The sequence below is a fragment of the Geospiza fortis genome, unplaced genomic scaffold, assembly GCF_000277835.1.
Source record: "Geospiza fortis unplaced genomic scaffold, GeoFor_1.0 scaffold181, whole genome shotgun sequence".
Classification (NCBI taxonomy): domain Eukaryota; kingdom Metazoa; phylum Chordata; class Aves; order Passeriformes; family Thraupidae; genus Geospiza; species Geospiza fortis.
In genome coordinates, this window is record NW_005054412.1 from 2,421,952 (window position 1) to 2,441,062 (window position 19,111).

Below are 19,111 nucleotides of genomic sequence, written 5' to 3' on the forward strand. Positions count from 1 at the left end.
GGCAGGGAGGAGCAGGAGCCGGGCTCGGGGCTGTGCTGAAGCTCTGCTTCATTGCCATGCAGGAGTCCCTCGGCAAACCCATTTTTCCCCGGAAAGATCGCCCAGAGGGGAAAGGAGCTTCAGCTGAAACGGCCTGAACATCATCAGAAAACCTGGGACAAAAACTACCACCACTTGCTGTGGCATTATAGAAGGCCCTTTAGCTATTAGCTTACATAAAAAGAGTAATATAGATCCAGGTCGGGGGAGAAGCATCTCTTGGGAGTTTCTTCAGCCTCTTCCTCGAAAACATGTGCTGGAGATACCCAGCCCCTTCTTCCTTACACTCCTTTCCCAGCATTTTCCTGAGCCCTGTGGCTCCACCATGTTGTCTTGGGGTATGCAGCTTCAGCATCTCCCTCGCAAACAACCACAGTGTGCTTGTGCATAGCAATGTAAAACTAAAAATGCCTCAAATTCCATCAGCCTTGTTATCCCACTAAACTTCTCTTCTCTCTTGCTCTGTCTGTACCCTGTCTTAGATCAATACTTAGACTGGAAGTTCTTCCACTCTGAGACCAAATCCTGGTGGACTTCAAAGCACAGCACACACTTTCGAATATAAGCTGCTCAAAGGCAATGTGTTTTGCTCTGGGCACGAAGGGGCTCACATCAAGAGCAGCTGTTTAGCTTTGCAAAAGGAACACAGACAACACAGAATGGCTCTTGCAGATATGCAGGAAGGGAGCAATTATTTAAAGCAAAAAACCAGTGATGGAAGAATAAATGGCAATACCCAGCCATGAAAAACATCAAGATCAAAATCATATTTGTAATCGGCACCACAATAGATTTCTTGAACTGTGCTCTAGCAGGTATACAGCTAAAAATCCATCCAGGCAGCTCCTATGCAGATGTGTTGGTTTATTGCAGGCAGGATGCGAGAAGGCAGCCCTGTTTTTCACCCTTTACTGTGTTATAAGAAGTGTTTGAATGTATCATCAAGTAGTCAGATCATAATCACAGCACCTTCTCTGCAGAGCTGATTCCAAACCCTGAGTGCCACGATTATGCCTTTCCCAAAGCAGAAGATACAGAGTAACAAGGCTCTGCAGAGGGCTCTGGACAGCCTGGGTTGATGAGCCAAGGCCAATTGTATGAGGCTCAACAAGAACAAGCACTTAGTCCTGCCCTTGGGTCACAACAACCCCAGGCAATGCTACAGAGTGAGGGCAGTGGCTGGAAACTGCCCAGTGGAAATGGGAATGCTGGCAATGGCGATGACATCCTGGCTTGTGTCAGGAGTAGTGTGGCCAGCAGGACCAGGGCAGTGATTGTGCCCCTGTACCCGGCACAGCTGAGGCCACACCTCAAGTTCTGTGTTCAGTTCTGGGCCTCTCACTGCAAGAAGGACATTGAGGGGCTGGAGTGTGTCCAGAGGAGAGCAACAGAGGTGGGGGTCTGGAGTGCAAGACTGATGAGGAGCAGCTGAGGGTGTTTAGCCTGGAGAAAAGGACGCTCAGGGCAGACCTTACTGCTCTCCACAACTACTTGAAAAGAGGGAGTAGCCAGGTGGGGGCAGGGCTTTTGTCGTAGGTAATAAGAGATAGGATGAGAGGAAATGGTTTGAAGTTGTGCCATGGGAGGTTAGATTGGATGTTAGGAAAAATCTCCTCTCTGAAAGGATGGTTAGGAATTGGAAGAGACTGCCCAGGGAAGTGGTGAAGCTATCATCCCTGGAAGTGTTCAAAAAATGTAGATGTGAAATTTAGGGACATGGTTTAGTGGTGAAGATGGCAGTGCTCAAAGCCCTTAGACTTTGGGAAATCTACCCTAGAACACTAATAAAACCTCCATAATAGAGGGGCCAGTTTCTGATCACTACCTGTACTTACTGTATGCCTACCTGGTGTACTTCCAATTGACAGAAAATGACTACAATACTTTGTATTCTCTTCATGGCAAATTAAGAGCTGCATTTAAAAACTACTCTTGATATAAAATACCCAGTAACATTTCAAATTCCAAACAATTTCTTCAGTCATGGGGTTTTCATTCAACCTCAGCTGAATTCTCACTTGCACAGGATCGGAGGCAGCAAAACATTTATGGAAACAAACAAATCTGCACTGCATCATCTTTAGTTTTCTGTTTCAGAGAAAAAGGCAGCCAGGAACATGCAGCACCAACAGATTTTTATACCTTCTCTAACTTCAAGTGCTATTTGTTTGCTCTTGGAGCTTCTATACATACCTGTACCCACACTGAATCCCACACAGCTGCAGACCAAACACTCCCAGCTTCAGTTTGTGGAGAGGGTGCCAGTGGTGACCAGAGGTTCTTGCTTCTGTCTAGGTGTATGTGCAGAACAGGTGTGCCCCCACACCCTCCCTCCTCTGCCATGAACCACATTATAAACCTCTCCACCAAGACCTCCTCATCTTCTAGCAGGGTTTCTTCCTCCTGTTTCTTCCCCCTTTGCATTCTGCATCACCAGTGCTGGGCTCACTGCTTTACTCACCCCTGGGTCTGTGTTTGTGTCCCAAGCCAGTGGTGAAGGAGCTCCCATGTCACAGCTGCAGGTCATTGCAACCCATTGCAACCCATAAATCAAACTCTCATTTTCAGCTCTTTTTTTTCCCTTTTTTTTTAATTAGGGAATTCATAAATGGGCAAACATTTCACAAGCAGTACACCAGCCCTTAACATTCAGAATCCATTCATTTGTTTTCTATTGTAAAATTACAATTACAGTATTTAAAACAAAGAAGAAGCTCAAGTTCTTCACAATAACTTGAATTTCAAAAATTCATTGCCTAAAGGACCAGTTTGATAACAATGTATCAAATTGCAACAAGTTCAGGGCCAATGATAGTTTTTCAAACTCTTTTTAAACCTAGTTCAAACAATCCAAAACCATTAGAATCTGTAACCATGCCTTGTAATAGCATTATGTTTAACTGCATCTACTGGAAAAGTAAGACTGAGCATTTAATGTTTTGAGCTTGGGATCTGAAACAATGAAAAAATGCAGGACAGCTCTAAATATGCCTGATATAAAGACTTGCTGATAAAATCCTTATTTCCAAGAACAATAAAAATGTACAGCTAATCTAACTTGGCATATAATACCCTCAGCTTTGTGGCCATGCATTTAAAAAAAGACTCCAATCTAGCAAAATGAAAGCTATACATATCCAGAAACACCAAGGTGTGAATCCCTCTGCTTACTCACTGCTGTCTTGCCACATTTTCCCATTACTTTCTTCCTACTGACCTTGCCTCTCCTTGGCATCTCACATACAGCTGGGGGTGCACTGCCTGAGTCATGAAAAACTCCAAGTGACAACAGTAATAGGCATTAACTTACAGTTAAATTAATTCTAAGAAACCTCTAAGTTCATATCAGAGAATGCAAAATTCCCTACTTACAGAAGGTACTCAATTTTTTTTTTAATGTTGGACAAAATAACTTTAGGAGTTGAGTGGTCCTGTAAAATCATTACTATATAAATAGTATTTCTTACACCATTACATCATCAAGACTACAGAACTTAATTAGTTCTCAAACACACTAGAGTATGGAAGATTTTCATATTAAAAGCAGCAAAAATTAAGACTCATAGGAGCTTTTAATTAAAAATCATTGTCATATCTGACAGCTAAAATAACTGCTTCTCAGAAGAATAGAATACATTAAACCCTGATTTGCTTGTTACAGTAAAATATTAAGAAAAAAAATCTCAAATGTAAATTGTTCAAGTACAGCCAGTGTGCAATTAAACTAGTTATAAAATATAATTTAGTAGTGCTTTGTTTCAAAATATACATAATACTGAAAAAATACTTAAAGTCAAGAAACTGAGTATTTACCAAGTTTCAAACAGAGTTTCATCAAAATGAGGTAAATCCATGTCATCTGCCATTGAGCTTGGTGCTGAAATGGAGAACAGGTCTTCGAGGATATCATCTGTTGTAGGACTTTCAAAAGAAAGTTTTTTCACACTGTGTTTGTTTATTGCATCAAGCTCTGAAGTAGTGTCCTTTACAGGACTGTAGTAATTGTGGTCCTCACTTGTCACTGCTGCCTGTGGCACAGTGGTGTTCTCCTGGGGCACGGTTGTTGCCGCGCTGCCATGCACCATTTCCATGTACATGCACTCATCTCCGCTCTTCGGCGCCTCCAAGGAAGTGACAGTCGAAGTAGGGGACAGTAATTCTGCCAGTATTTCATCAGTGTTATCAGGGCCAGTGCACCCTGGCACAGTGTTTGCATTCAATTCAGATCCATTCCCTGTGACATCACTCTGATACTGCAGCTCCCTGAAGAAGCTCTGCAGTAATTCACTGTTGTTCTGAGATTCAGTCTGCGATGGGGTGCTCACGTCTCCACTCACAGGTTTTTCCTGTTTCATCTGTTCCACTGCTAATCTATCCAGTGAAGCCAACTTCTTCTTTTTAGCATTAAGTTTTTTTAACAATTTTAGGCGAAGTTTTTTTGTTTTGTCACTGTCTGACTCTTCTGCCTTACCAGAGTTATAGCAAGGTGAGGGGAACTGAGTCACTTTACCTGAGGTACCCAACGTACTTTCTGACTTAATCCAAGTTGGACCTACAATAGTGGTATGATTTGCTGTTGGAAGACAAGTGCTTTGAGAAAATCCTTTGAAATTTGATAAAGGATGAGTATTATTACTCTGAGGAGCCAGTAACTTTGGGGTCTCAGTTGTTTTCTTTGTACCTCTGCTTTGAAATCCACCGAAGTTACTTGCACCCTTAACTGGCAGCCGAACTTCACTTATTTTTTGTGATGAGGGAGTTTTGCAACTTCTCTCATTCTTGAGAGCTGAGGCACTTGAAGGCATAAAAGAAGTACTCTTGCTTAATTTCTTTACCCAGCTTCCTACAAATCCTCCTTTCCTGTCTTTGTGTGAGGACTGAACTGAATTACTGGCACCAGAAGAACTGCCAGCTTGAGAATTAACTACAGTTTTGCTTGCATCTCTCAAGTCAGGTGGTTTTTGTATAGTATTTTCTACTGCTAACCACTTCTTGCTTAGCAGTAGTTCTGAATTTAATCCATGCTCTCTCTTAGCTAAATTAGCTCTGTCATTTAATTGAGAAGGCAATGTGTCAGATGAATCAGGGTCATGTTTTTTGGGCACAGGAGCAGTAATATTTACTGGGTTCAACTCTTCTAGAGGTAAGCAAATACTGGAATTTTCATACAACATGGAGTTGTTGTTCATAGCTACACTAGTTCCAGCAAACTCTCCCACATATGGAGTGCTAAGTGAAAAAGCTGGTTCCAGCTGTTCTGGTGTGCCCCATCCATCAAGAAGGTTATTTCCCACCATCCATCCATTAGGCAGCGATTTATCTTCTGAGTCAACTAGAACTTCTTCAGGCATCAGTGTTACAAGATCACCATCTGCCAGATTTTCTGAACCATGATGAACAATACTTTTGTCCTCAGTTACTTGCTGCTGTTTCTTCTCTGGAGTCCTCACAGAATCCTCTTGGTGAGGTTCTGCAGGTGTTTTGCTGACAGTGTTATCAAAACCACAATTCAACACCGTGGAATTTGAATGTACATTATTAAGAGGAGTATCTTCACTATTTTTACTTTGGAACTGTGAATTCAGTTCTTGCGGCACATGGGATGCTTTCTTTTCCCAGATAACAATATGAATCTCTGAAGGAGGAACTTCAAATCTTTTATGTCTCTTGCAATACGGACCCTTTAAATCATCACATTCAAGCCAAGTTCCTGAAAAACAGCAATCAGTGCAGAGACTCAGAGACTTTTAAAATTGAAATCACTATCCTCACACTTGTCAAGTATTTTTATTAACCCATTCCCCTGGCAAGCAGAAAATAGAGTTTGGGGTTTTTTTTCTCCAGAGAAAACTAGGAGACTTCCACTGGTCAACCATAAAACAAAGCTAGCTAAGGGATTTTTTTGGCTGAAACATCTTGTCTGAAAATATTCTCACAAGTCTGAGGTAAGAACCACCTCTTAAACTAAGTTTCTCTGGAGACTTTTTAATTGCCTGGGTAGGAAGCACAGGAGCTAAAAAGAAACTGCTTATTTTAAAACTCTTAACTCATCACCTGCAAACTGTTCATAGATCATGAAAGAATATTTTATAGCTTTAAGAATTTTAAAACAGATATATATGGCATATAGGAGCTTCTTAACTAGGCATTTCCCAACTGCCTCCTCTTCCCATTTCTTTTTTATCTCTGGCAATATGACTTAATTTTCATGTTGTCACAACACTTCATAAGACTGTACCCCATGCTCTCTACAGAGGCATGATTATCAAAATATCACCTTTTCACCTTGTCTGTTTATGGATCTTCCATCAGTGGTACAACCATCATACCACCACATTAGTAATGTTCCCAACATGGATTTCTGCCTCCCACCCCTGAGGTGCCATAAAGTTCAGATATAAAAAATAACTTCATTAATTGCTCATAGTACCATAGGTTACCTTGCTTCCAGCCAAGAATGGAAGCACCAGATGAATCACTGGTTTAAAAATAAACAATACTATTTGTTCTACAGTCATGGTCAGACTGCATTTTTTAACTTTTACGAAGTTATGAAGGGAAAAAAAACTCTATAGCCAAATTACTTTTTCCAGTAAATGCTCTGTAAGACAGCACAGTGCAGTAAAACGAACCGAAAACCTTCACTCTGAGAAACAAGTCCCCACAATTATTTGCAATGTTTTAATATGAAGTTTAGAATGCAGACAAAAGAAATCTTTGTTATTATACATCAACGGTTGAGACTACTGCAGTAACCCATAAATCTCATGAAATATTATGGTAGATAAGAACCATAAACTCTATCTTATCTCTTTCTTTTGTGAGGAAAGACTGAGGGAGCTGGGCCTGTTCAGCCTTGAGAAAAGACAATTGAGAGGGGACCTCATCAGTGTCTGTAAGTATCCAGAGGGAGGTGTCAGAAGACAGACGCAGGCGCTGCTCAGCAGTGCTGAGCAATAGGACAGAAGGCAACAGGCAGAAACTGATGCACAGGAAGTTACACTGAACATGAGGAAGGACTTCCTTACTGTGCAGTGGCCATACACTGGAGCAGATTGCCCAGAGAGGTTGTGGGTTTTCCCTCACAGGAAATATTCAAGAACCATCTGAATGTCATCCTGTGCCATGTGCTCTGGGATGGCCCTGCTTGAGCAGGGAAGTTGGATGACCCACTCTGGTCCCTTCCAACATGACCCATTCTGTGATTCTTACCATCAGGATTCAAAGACCAACTTATGAAGTGCTTCTTATCTGTTTGGTACTGAACAACAGATGTTATTTGGTAGGTGTCTTCCTCAAACTGAAATGAGTACTTCTCCAGGTTGTTATGTGGCAAGCCTTCCACAAAATGTAATGTTAATATTGAGGGTACTCTGACAAAGAAAAAATAAAGAACCAGTTTATTACAATGAAACAGTGGCAAAAGCTCCTAATGAAAAAGCAAGATGTCTCTAAGAGTATTTGGTTCTGCCCTTACTATTCTACTTCCTCACAGGCTCTTCAGATTGCACAGTAAGCAGAAAGGAAAAGGAATATCCCAACTGGATGTTCCATTTAATTATAGATTAGGGGGAAAAAAACCCCAACACCAAATAAGAGATTTGGGGAGTGGGGAAAAGTTGAGAAAAAATATTCCCATGCCATAAACACAGTAGCAAGGGACATTGTTCCCAGGTCAATTAAGTAGACAAATGATCAAACAACTTTCATCTACAGCAGGGGCTGTGAAAAGGCTGACACTGGATATCAGTTGTCTGTATTTACTACTTGATAGTTAAGTATTTATGACCTAGTTCAAACATGTGCTGGTCAGCATGTTAAACACTGCTCTGTTTCATCTTTAGTAAACACTATTTGCTATTTCAGCTTATAAGAATGATCTAAAAATCTTTAAAAGCAGGTACTGATCAGAGTTTAAGGTTTAGAATCTCTGTAAACCCACAGTAATAGTTTGGTTCCAGAAGTCATAGGTTCAATAAATGAAGTCTCAGAACTTTATGTATGTTACTCTCAAGTTCACATATTCAAACTTACTTTTCCAAGATCATCTGTTGTCTTTGAAATGTATTTCCACAGTTAATACACGGTCCAATATGAACAGCATTGAGAGGATGCCAATCAGAGATTACATTTGTAAACGTTGTTAGGGTTTTCTTCAATCTGGACACACACACACACATTTAAAGAGTAAGCTGAGCTGGTGATCAGAAAACCATAAATATACATACTTTACCAGGAAACAAGTTATAAAAACATTATAAAAACCCAAATTCTATTCATGTTCATGCCCATTGTGTGGAATTCACTGTGACAGCATCACATCCAAGTCGGCCCTGAATTCAGTTCTGCCAAACAGCATCAGTCACAATTTGTTTTCAGCAGCCCTGTGGCCTTCAGTTTCACATTATTTGCTTTTTCTCCATTTTAATGTTATCTCTGTTTCCTTTCCAACACAAGACAAAGCTTGTACCAGGATCTGCCTAATTTACTACCTAATACAGATGTTTTTCAAATAGAATGAGCTGTATTCTGAAGGTATCTCTCTTTACCTGCTGACTCTAAAAGGAGCCTAAATTACAAGCTTGTACCTGTGGCTGCACAGAACTAAATCAATTCTCAAGAAATTACTCCCGTGTAATACTATTTTAAAATAGACAAACTATGTTAGAGAATCTCTGATTATTTGTAACCCAAGTGAATATTCCAGGTATTTCTCAATAGCAAAAGTGTACTAGGCATACATTCTTTAGAACCACGGCATTTGCATACTCTCAACAAAATATCGGAGTGAGTATGTCCAGAGACTCACACAGTTACCTATGGTATCTTTCTTAATTAATTGATAACATGGTTAAGACATGGAATATCAGTAAACTATTTGCAAATGAAAAAGCAGATCATGTAAAACTTCAACAACAAGCTTAAACCTGGAAATCTGAAGAAAACCAACTATTATATGCAGATTTAAAAAGGTAAGGTAAAACAGCTATGTAGAAGCTATTTCTATAAAAATCTCACCGGTCCTGATATTTGTGGCCACAATGTACACATTCAAACTTCCATGAAAACGAATGCAAGAATAGTTTCTCAGTTTGTTGATCCACTTGTAAGAGTAGTTGAAGTGCAAACACTGGATTCTTCATATTACCTTCAAAGATGGGGCAGAAAAAAATGGTCACTAAATATCTGAAATCACCTTTCAGTACCTCAAAAAGGAAGAAGATAGGCTTATTACTACGATTTAAATGTCAGTTACTATTTCGAGGCTCTATTTGCAATTCTTACAGCAAAGGGATGGATCCATGTAATTAGATTGTTATCAGTGACAATTTCATGACTACAGCAGAATTACAAAGATTATCTGCTCCCTAAAAAGTCTAAATGGGCAAAGGACAAACCAGCTGATCATACTGTAAAGTATGTGTAAGTCACCAATAGAAACAAATGTATTTCCAAACTTTCTTGTATGCATTCCTACACACATACTTTTATGTATGACATAAAAGGCTTTATATCTAGGGTTTCCTGAAAGTAATTACTGAGATGCTGTATTAATTACTTACCCAATTCACATGTCAGCTGAGGCTTAAGTTCTGTAAACATTACGTTTCTGATTTCATTGAGCTGAGATTCTGCTTTTGGAAGAACATCTAAAGAAAAAAATATGTATGTATTTTTATGTATCATGTAGTCATGTGTAACAGCCCCACACCTTTTCACACACATATGTACCCCCAGCATGCACTCCCTCTCTGCAAACCAATGCCTTTCATATTGACCCATACTTGCCTAAGGCTTGTTGGTAGAACAGCCAATTCTTGGTATTAATCGATTTGAAAATTGGAGAAGAATTTACAGAAGTTACTCACAGTTTACTGCAGTCTGCTGGCTAAAAACTACTTGCTCTGACTTAAATTATGACTAAGAGCCTGCACCAACAGCTTTGTAGTAACAATTTTTAAGGATAGTGTGACCACACATTACAAATCCTGAAGACTCAGAGATTAAAAGAAAAATTTAAAACTTAAGCATTAAGACCAAAAGCACAAAAATTTGCTTACATGCACTTTAAGGTTATACAATTCAAATAGTAAAACACTTTAATGTATTGTTTCAGATTAAATACCAATTCCCTAAGTGAGCCTTTAAAACAGTAAAAATAATTTTAAATTTAAAAATAACTTTTTACTTTATATATCTTAGTATTTTAATTTTGCATATTGTTTAAACACAAATACATTCCTTAAACACAAGCAAGAACATAACTTCTACTACACAATCATGATCATAACCTGCAGAAATTAAAGGAAATATTTAGAATAGCCATTGAAACTGCTTAATACATATAAACTGTGTATAGAAAAAAAGAAACAAAGTTTCTTGCAGCTATATTGCTTTTGATTGTTTTTAAAAATAGCTACATGCAAAAGATACGGTAAAATTACACAAAAGAACAGTATAAATTCTACACCTATTCTCCACAAAAATACTTTTCACCCAATCCCCTCCCCACCGTTACCCAAATAAACTGATTTGTTTTGCAGCAATTGAAATGAAAAGGTTTAAGTTCTTTCAAAACAACACTGTATTCCAACACTTAACATTCCCATTTAAGGGTTACTGCACACCAGCAGAGCTCCTTTGCAAACCCAGCCCAACAAAGGAAAACATCTCAGATAGGTTCTAGGATAGCAAAGGACTTGCCAGTAACAGCTGAACACCTAAACTCACGCATCCTGACTTCCTGGCAAGCACAGTACATGAACTAGTTCAGAATATCTTGGGGTTTTCTCCCCACTTTGTAACATGGATTAAACCACTTCTGATACACATTATTTTTCCCAGTAAAGATAGGACCTTTTTCAAGTTACCTAGGGCTGTTCTGTGACTGTGCTTTTTATATTCAAATACACATAGTACAACAGAGTGTCCACTGAAATTCAGGAGAGGTACTGGCTAACCAGAGAGCTTTATTCCTTCTGTAACAGATCATATCTTAGAAGTTTAGACTTATGACACCATGGTCCAGTTCAAGAGAAATAAAAAAAACCCATGATCTTAGTTTAGGAGTCTTAAACAGAATCCACAGAACAGAAAATTACTAAAGGCCACACCAGCAGAATACAGTGACACATCCTCCTCAGTTACAATCCTCCAATGTATAAAGCTAAGCTGACCTGCTAACCCCCTGTTAAGGGTTACTGAGTACTAACTAACCCTTTCCAGACCATATGATCCAGGTTCACGTGTTTGACTACGTCAGGCTGAATCGGGTTAGGAAACACTGTCATCTACAGCAGCTTGCAGACCTCAGGGGAAGCATTCCTTCAATGAGCACAGCTGGAGCCAGAAAAGAACTTATGTTCCCAACTTTACTATTTTCAGTGTGACAAGGCAACTGCCCATTTACACAAGGATATAAACCACAACAGAAATTGTTTCAAAGATCAAGATTATAACAGTATCCTAACACGTTAACCAACAGAGGGGAAGGAAACAAAGTAAGGGTGAATTACATAAACAATTCATAATATCTTTGTGCTGGATATGACAAAAAAATTTAAGAGATGCTTGGTGTTTGCCCAAGAAAAACAATTTCAGATGTTACCAGGATTTTGCTAGATAATGCACACTATTCTGCAAATTCATGGTAATAGTTGTACTTTTTGCCATCTTGAAATAGAACAGAGGCATATATATAAATTCCACATATTTGTGGCAAATCAGTCTGACTATAGAAAACAGCAGCTAAATTTACTCACCTTTTACTTTACTCCTTTTACAAGTATTCAGAAGAACAGATGCTTGATTATACTTTGTTATAAGTTTCTGGAGTAAACATTTTCCATTGTCACATTCTTCTGCTAGAGCAGATTTTAATGTTTCTAAGTGTACCAGTGCTGACAAAATACAATCTAACCAACAAAGATTATGTTTGTTTCTCCACTGAAGACACACATTTTTGTTATTAGTGGAACCTTTATCCTCTTTGAGTGAAATTTCAGATGCTGTTGATAAATTCTGAGAATTTGGCAATAGTTGTGTTTTGGGACTAGAAGTCTTTGGTGGACTCTCTTGGTAGTTGTTGGTCTTGGTGGTTGTTTCAAAATCCACGTTCTGCATGCAAGATCCCACACGATTGCCAGGGTTTTGCTGGTCATTTTGTAATACATTGTGTAGGCTTGCCTTGGGAATACACAAACTATTCTGGCAGCCTTTCACAACTGAGTCTGCATTAATGGCATGCTCAACATTGAGCACATTGTTACTTGCTTTTTTTGGATCTGATCCAACAGCAGAAAAGTAACTGATATCACCAAATTTCCTCTTCTTGTGAGTAGATGGAACTTGATGATTTTCTGAACCAGTAGAAGTAATTATGCTGTTTAATGGTTTATAACCAAGTGGGTAGATACACTAAAGGAAAGAAAAAAGGTTACAGTGAAATCTACAAAGCAATTTCAGGTGAATGAGAGCTAAAGAAAGTACAAAACATACTTTTAAAATGGAGTTAAATCACAGAATCATAAAATGGCTTGGTTTGGAAAGGATGCTACAGACCATTCAGTTCGAAACCCCCTGCCATGGGCAGGGACACTTCTACTGGACCAAGTTTCTTAAACCTCCATCCAACCCAGCAATAGGGACTCCTGTAAAGTGATATTTTAATTAAATCAATACATATATTCAACATAGGTATGACAGGAAGGGTGTGTTATCCCACCACTGTCTTACAAGCAACTATGAAATAAATACATCAGTAGTGATACTTCAACACTACTTTTCCAGTAAATTCCCCCAACCTCTGCAAACAACTTAATTTTGCTAAGGAGAGTCCTCTTGTCTTATTCTGCTCAATCCACTCCTTTAGGGTAAAGATTTGACATTATTATCTCATGCCTGAGAGACTACTGGTGCCCAAATTGAGAAGGTATCTTTCAGGCTAGCTCAATGAATATAGACAAATCCCTATTACCAATCTCCAGAACTATACCGTAATTAGTTAAAAGCAGGAAAGAATGGGAAAAACAACTCTGAGACCCATATCTAGTCAAGTTTCTACTAATTTAAGGGCAATTTAAGTCTGTTTGGGATTGCTATACACTTCCCACAAACACAGAGCAGTGCAGGGAGAGGTAGCAAAATCACAGCTCGAATATTAAGCAGCACAGAAATCCAGCTAAGGTTAAAATTAAAAATGGGGGAAAAAAGAAATAAAAGCATAGTAATTACAATTATAAACCTATATGCATTACCCAGACTTATAGAAGGGAAAATGGGAGACTCAGATCTGCTAGAGTTATGCACTAGTTCCATGGATCATCAAATATTCACCTTCTAGTCTGACTTGTACAAAATTTTATTTAGTACCACTTGTGATCCTTCGCTAATTGAGAAGAACTCTCCTTTATTTCATTATTTTTTTACTCTTTTTAATCCTTTAGGGGAGCTACCTATGCCTAAACACTGCATATACACAGGTTAGTTCTGTTTTTCCCTATTTGCAAGCAAACATCCTGCAGCATACAGACTCAGAGGGGTCCTATTTCAACAGTCTGCTTACTACCAACAAAATCACAGACTTAGAGAGGTGTAACTGCTCAAGGTAAAGGCCTCTGCAGGGGCAAATAAAACTCTTTATTAGTGTAATACCTGAGGATTTTCACAAAGGAAAATGGACTCTTGAAAATTAAGGCGGTAAGTCCGTAAACCTTGGATCTGACCCTTCTCTTTGCACACTGGACAATACTCATGTGCAGTTGTTTCCACAGGATTACAGTTCTAAAATAAAAACAAACCAGAAAGATAAAGCAGCATAAATTTATGTATTTCATAAATTTTCCCAAGGTAAGACATACTTATACAAAATCATTGTTCAATTTTTAGATATAATACAATACAATATAAAAAGCAAATGACATTGGTTTCTTTTTAAATATTTTTAATATATTTGTACAGTAGCATAATTTAAATAAATTTATCTTTTTAGTTAAATATTCAAATAAAGTGTCTTTAACAACACATTTTATTTTTGCACATTTTATGTACTTTTATGCACATTTTATTTTACTTGAACTAAACCACAGGACCCTTATTGTCAGGGAACACAAGCTCAGATCTTCGAAAGACAAATCAATTTTCATAGGAATGCAAACAGTTGTAAAAATAGTGCCAGTAAAAATCATAGGCACATATTTACTTAGAATAATCTTTCGCCATTGTTATAGATTTCCGTGGAAAATAATTTTGAAATTTTTTTTTGGGGGGTAAAATTAAGACCAATTAAAAATCTCTCAAAACAGAGAAAAATATGAACTTTGCACATATGTAAAACAAATTTCAACTGACTTTTCCCAAATACCCCACCATGTGGAGTGTCGATTTCCCTATACCAGTCCCTTCTCCAATCACTTGCAAACCATTTGTAGTCTTCTGGGTATCCATCATTCTGAGCCACTGGCTAATTTATGTCACTTGTAACAATGTCATGACCACTAAGGATTTTTCAAAGACTCCTGAAAAATAAGAAGTGAATAAAACAATTAAAGAAAAATTAGACTGAAGTTTGGGGGGAAAAAATCAACAACAATGCAGCTTGCATAGTTTGTGGAAATTAATTCAGAAGAGTATTTCCTAAACTAAAAATACTTTTTTTTTGTTCTAGTGCAGACTGTGAACTCAAAACTTTAAATTAAGAACTATAGAGACCCAATCCTGCTCCTGTTGACTTGAAACTGACTAGAATAAATATACATCTCTTCAAGATGCATGACGAAGTTAGGTTGAATTGCAAAGTCATCAACACAGTATCTTTCCTTCAGCCACAACTGCTCCCTTTTCATTACTTCAATGAAAAACATTTTCTCCCACACCATGATGTCCTTTCAGCCCTTTATACAGTACAGCAACAACTCCTTACAAAAAAAAAAATTCTCCAGGCATTCTTGAGACCAGTATAAATACTAGTTCAACCTAAACCTACTTACAATACTTGGCAAGAAGTGACCCTACAGAACTGCATGGAATGCCAAAAACCAACAGAGCATGAACTAAAAAAGCACAACAGAAAAACAACCACTCAGATTTCAAATCAGACCCCCATGGCAACTTATGAGTGGGTCAAAATGAGATGATATCCTATCTAAACCTTCAGTGTGTCCAGCAGCCCTTTTGAGAATTATCAGTCTGCAGCATGTAGAGACAGTATTCCCTGACTGATGAAACTAATGGTTGTAATAGAAGGCAAGAACGTAAAAATAACAATCCATGTCCCTTAGAGCACATTTAGCTTTCCAAGTAATGTTGTAGGGCGCCCATGAAACAGCATGGGCTCATACAAGGTGAAAATTAATGAATTAGCTCAAGGTATACAAGCTTGTTGGAGTGTAAAGGAAAGACAAGCACCCTGACTTTTCACACAGCAGCAACAGCACTATCACAGTGCAACTCAACTCTGTTATCATATATTTAGTCTAGCCAGGAAGTTGACTTGTTTTATACAATTACAAGTTGTACAGATAAGAACCTTTATCATAGGATATATCATACTATAATACATAACTTTCTTTTCCAAGTGACTTTTAGTCAATTCCTAGGCATGAAGCAGTCTCAGCGCTCCAGAGTAAATAAAAAACAGATCACATGACAGAAACTCCTGAGAAATTTCTCACCACAAAAATTCACCACACACTCAAAAGGTTACTAACACTAAGAACCTGCAGGTTATTCTGTTTTAAGCATGTCCCTTGGTTTTATAAAACATATGTATTTTTTTGCAAGGCCCTGTTTACACTATTAGCCCTCTCAAAAGGAAAGCAAGTATTTTTTTTCTGGTTGTGTACAGTTTCTGTTCTGCTGTTCTTTTTAAAGCTTGAATACTGAGATGCATAAGATTTTCTGAGATGTACAATACCTTCCCCAGCTAAAATCACCCAGCCAATAGTACCACAATCCTGAAAGAAAGACTTCTATTTCTCTTACAAATATAGTAACCTTTTTTAAAAATTAATTATCCTTTTAAGTCAAAGACAAACACAATGAGCAGATAAAATAGGTCTGCCAGTACTAAATATGCACAGTGCTACCAAGAGGCCTGCCTGTACTGTTCAAAGTTTCTAACATTACAGGAAGGTATTAGTGATCTTTGTACAATGTACAAACACTGGGCATCAGATCACCACTGCCAAGAAAAACAGCCAAGTAAAAGATTGCTGCATTGAGTACTGCAACAACTCATTGCAGCCATGTGCAATAACTGCATTACAGATGTGCCTTACAAAGGAAGGCACATTCAGCCTTACTAGGGTATGTTCTAAACAATTAATGATATTTTCCTTCTTTAAGTCTGCATATTGAAAAATGTTATGGAAAATATGCTACGGATGTGACTAAATTATCATCATGCTGTGGCTATGCTTCCTTGACTAGATCTAACAACTTGCTGCTGCAAAACAGGGGCATCACTTTTCTTTTTATTTCCCTTCTCCCCACTTTCCCTGACAGCTCATGTCCTCATCAGACTTTTTATGAACTAGATGAACTCACAAAACAGCAGAAAACTTAGTAAAGAACAAGTTTTTTTGCTATTCCATGGAATTAAATTGGCCTATGAAAACTCCAATGACCTAGGGAGGGCAGAAGATAGAAAATAAGGAAAAGATGAAGTAATAGAGACATATGGCCTTGAAAAACAACTGCTAAATGCCTAAGGAACTGGCTGGATGGCCACATTCAAACACCTGCAGGTCAATGTACCAAGCACAAACCAGTGGTGCCCCTCAAGGGCCCACAGTGGGGCCAATACTGTTTATTATCTTCAGCAAAGAGACACAGACTGTGGGATCTGGATTCTGCCCCTCCAGTCTGCTCTGGTGAGATTCCCCCGGAAGCGCTGGGAACTGAGTAATGATGCAGACCTGCTGGAGCAAGTCCAGAGCACCTCTCCTATGCAGAAAGGCTGTGAGAGCTGAGATAGTCAGCCTGGAGAAGAGCAGGCTCTGGGGAGACCCTACTGGAGCCTTTCAGTAATTAAAAAAGGCTTATGAGAGATAGAGGCCTTTTACTGGGATCTATGGTGATGGTACAATGTGCAGTGGTTTTAAATTTAAAGAGGGCAGGTTTAGATTGGATTAAAGGAAGACATTCTCTACAATCAGGATGGTGAGACAGTGGGAGAGGCTGCTCAAGGAAGATGTGGATGTCTCATCATTGGAAATGTTCAAGGTCAGGTGGGACAGAGCTTAGAAGAACCTGATCTAGTGGAAAGCATCCCTGCTCACTGCAGGGGGCTTGGAACTAAATGATCTTTAAAGGTCCCTTTCAGCCCAAACCATCGCATCAAACAATTCTATGGAAAAAGGGACCTGGGCCTTTTTGATACCTTATGAATTAGAATCAGTTACAAAATGCAAAAAGCAGGCCACAACAGTGGTTACACTACAGTGAAGAGGACATCTCCTTGTTTAAAGGCTAAAAGGGCATTTAAAAATAACCTTTTCGTAAATCACCTTACAAGTCTTGTTACCTTCATCAAGGGGATATTGAAAAGATTAAAACAAACAAATGTGAAGAAAAAGAAAGTGGTGTTACCTTTCCATTCTTTACACAATAAGAAATCAGAGTACTAAGGTTTTTCTTTATCTGACGTCATAACTACAAATATCCAAATCCCAGTCCCTCACTCAAAAATTGACAGCTTTAGCCACAAAATATATTTTGTTGGATGCAACAGTAACATTGTTCCTGTGAGAAAGCAACTTTCTCCAGCCTAGTAAGTACTGGGCAGAACTGCAAGGCTCCATGGTGTAGGAGTGTTGGCGGTTGTCACAAGGGTTTTGGGGTGAAGGAAGAGATGAGATGGGCTCTATGATCAGAAGGCTTGATTTATTAAGTTATGATATATACATCTATTATAACTATACTAAAAAGAAAAAGAAAAGGGAGTTTCCAGAAGCTGCTAGCTACTTAACAATAGAAAGTAAAGAATGAATAACAAACTAGCTCTCTCAGACTGTGTCTGAGAGATCTCAGTTCTGGATTGGTCACTAACTCTAAACATCTAAACTGGGCTAATCTAGGCAGACTTGTTACATTCTACAGCAGCAGATAACTTATTGTTTATGTCTGGTTGCTGAACTTCTCAGCTTCAGCAGGGAAAACTTTAGAGAGGGATTAGAAATGTCTCTGACATAGGAGAAAACCTGAATTCCCTTCCTGAAAATAGCCTAACGTAGACTCAGCAAATAAAGATAAATCTGATGACATTGCAAAACGAACCAGCATGCAACACCATTACTCCATTGTTCTAAGAGTTTCTTCTACAGACAGACTTCTCTGAGATGTCCACATGTTAAATGAGTGTATGACAAAGGACAAGGACTACGCTTTGCTGGCAAATCATTCAGTCCTTCTGAAACAAAAATGGGAATGTGTGAAAAACACAGCCTGAACTAGTTCAGTTTATTTATTATAGCTTTTATGGGTGTATGACAAGGGACAGGGACTACGCTTTGCTGGCAAATCATTCAGTCCTTCTGAAACAAAAAGGTGAATGTACAAAAAACACAGCCTCAACTAGTGCAGTTTATTTATTATAGCTGCAGCGAAGAGGCAAGATTTCAGGAAGGCAGGCGATCTGTGTCCCAAGGCAGTGGAAACGAGAGGCACGGGGGTGTGGATGCCACTTAACGAGGCGTCAGGGCAGGGCCGGCCCAGTGCGGGGCTGCTGCCCTCCCTCCCTCCCTCCCCGAAATGTGCTCGGCTTTTTCAGGTAAACCTACGGGTAAACTGCCTCCTGAGCTCTTATTCCACATCCAGAGTGATCCACACGCTACTGCAGGGGGAAAAAGCGTTCACAGAGTTAATCGCTGAGCACCAGAGAACCGTGCCAGGGGCAGATGCGAGCGGACGCACACACACGCGGTGCCTCCCCGGGCGCCTCTCTGAGGAGCGAGGCGTGGAAGGCCCGCACCCTTCCCCGCATTGCTACTGACATGAAATACTCAGTCGGCATTTCGGGACCCGCGAGACCCCCCGCTCTGCGCCCCGCTCGCACCGAAGGGACCGGGACAGG

At 39.2% G+C, this 19,111-nt stretch overlaps 1 protein-coding gene across 1 annotated transcript; it reads right to left on the reverse strand.

Moving 5' to 3' along the window:
• Positions 1-2,621: 2,621 nt before the first annotated feature.
• USPL1 (ubiquitin specific peptidase like 1) lies at positions 2,622-18,189 on the reverse strand. The gene is made up of 7 exons (XM_031061398.1): positions 13,693-18,189; positions 11,802-12,456; positions 9,603-9,689; positions 9,058-9,187; positions 8,074-8,199; positions 7,252-7,412; positions 2,622-5,749 (listed from the first exon to the last, which is right to left on the reverse strand). The coding sequence occupies exons 2-7, from the start codon at positions 12,160-12,162 to the stop codon at positions 3,849-3,851; spliced, it is 2,766 nt and encodes a 921-aa protein (XP_030917258.1). The 5' UTR covers positions 12,163-12,456; positions 13,693-18,189; the 3' UTR covers positions 2,622-3,848.
• Between the last annotated feature and the right edge of the window lie 922 nt (positions 18,190-19,111).

Excerpts from the sequence above, each read along its gene's own strand:
- USPL1 (XM_031061398.1), bottom strand. The coding sequence starts at position 12,162 with ATGCAGAACGTGGATTTTGAAACAACCACCAAGACCAACAACTACCAA. Across the intron at positions 9,690-11,801 it reads TAAAAGGAGTAAAGTAAAAG|ATGTTCTTCCAAAAGCAGAA; the intron begins GTGAGTAAATTT and ends TTTTTTCTTTAG. Across the intron at positions 5,750-7,251 it reads TTGGTCTTTGAATCCTGATG|GAACTTGGCTTGAATGTGAT; the intron begins GTAAGAATCACA and ends GCTGTTTTTCAG.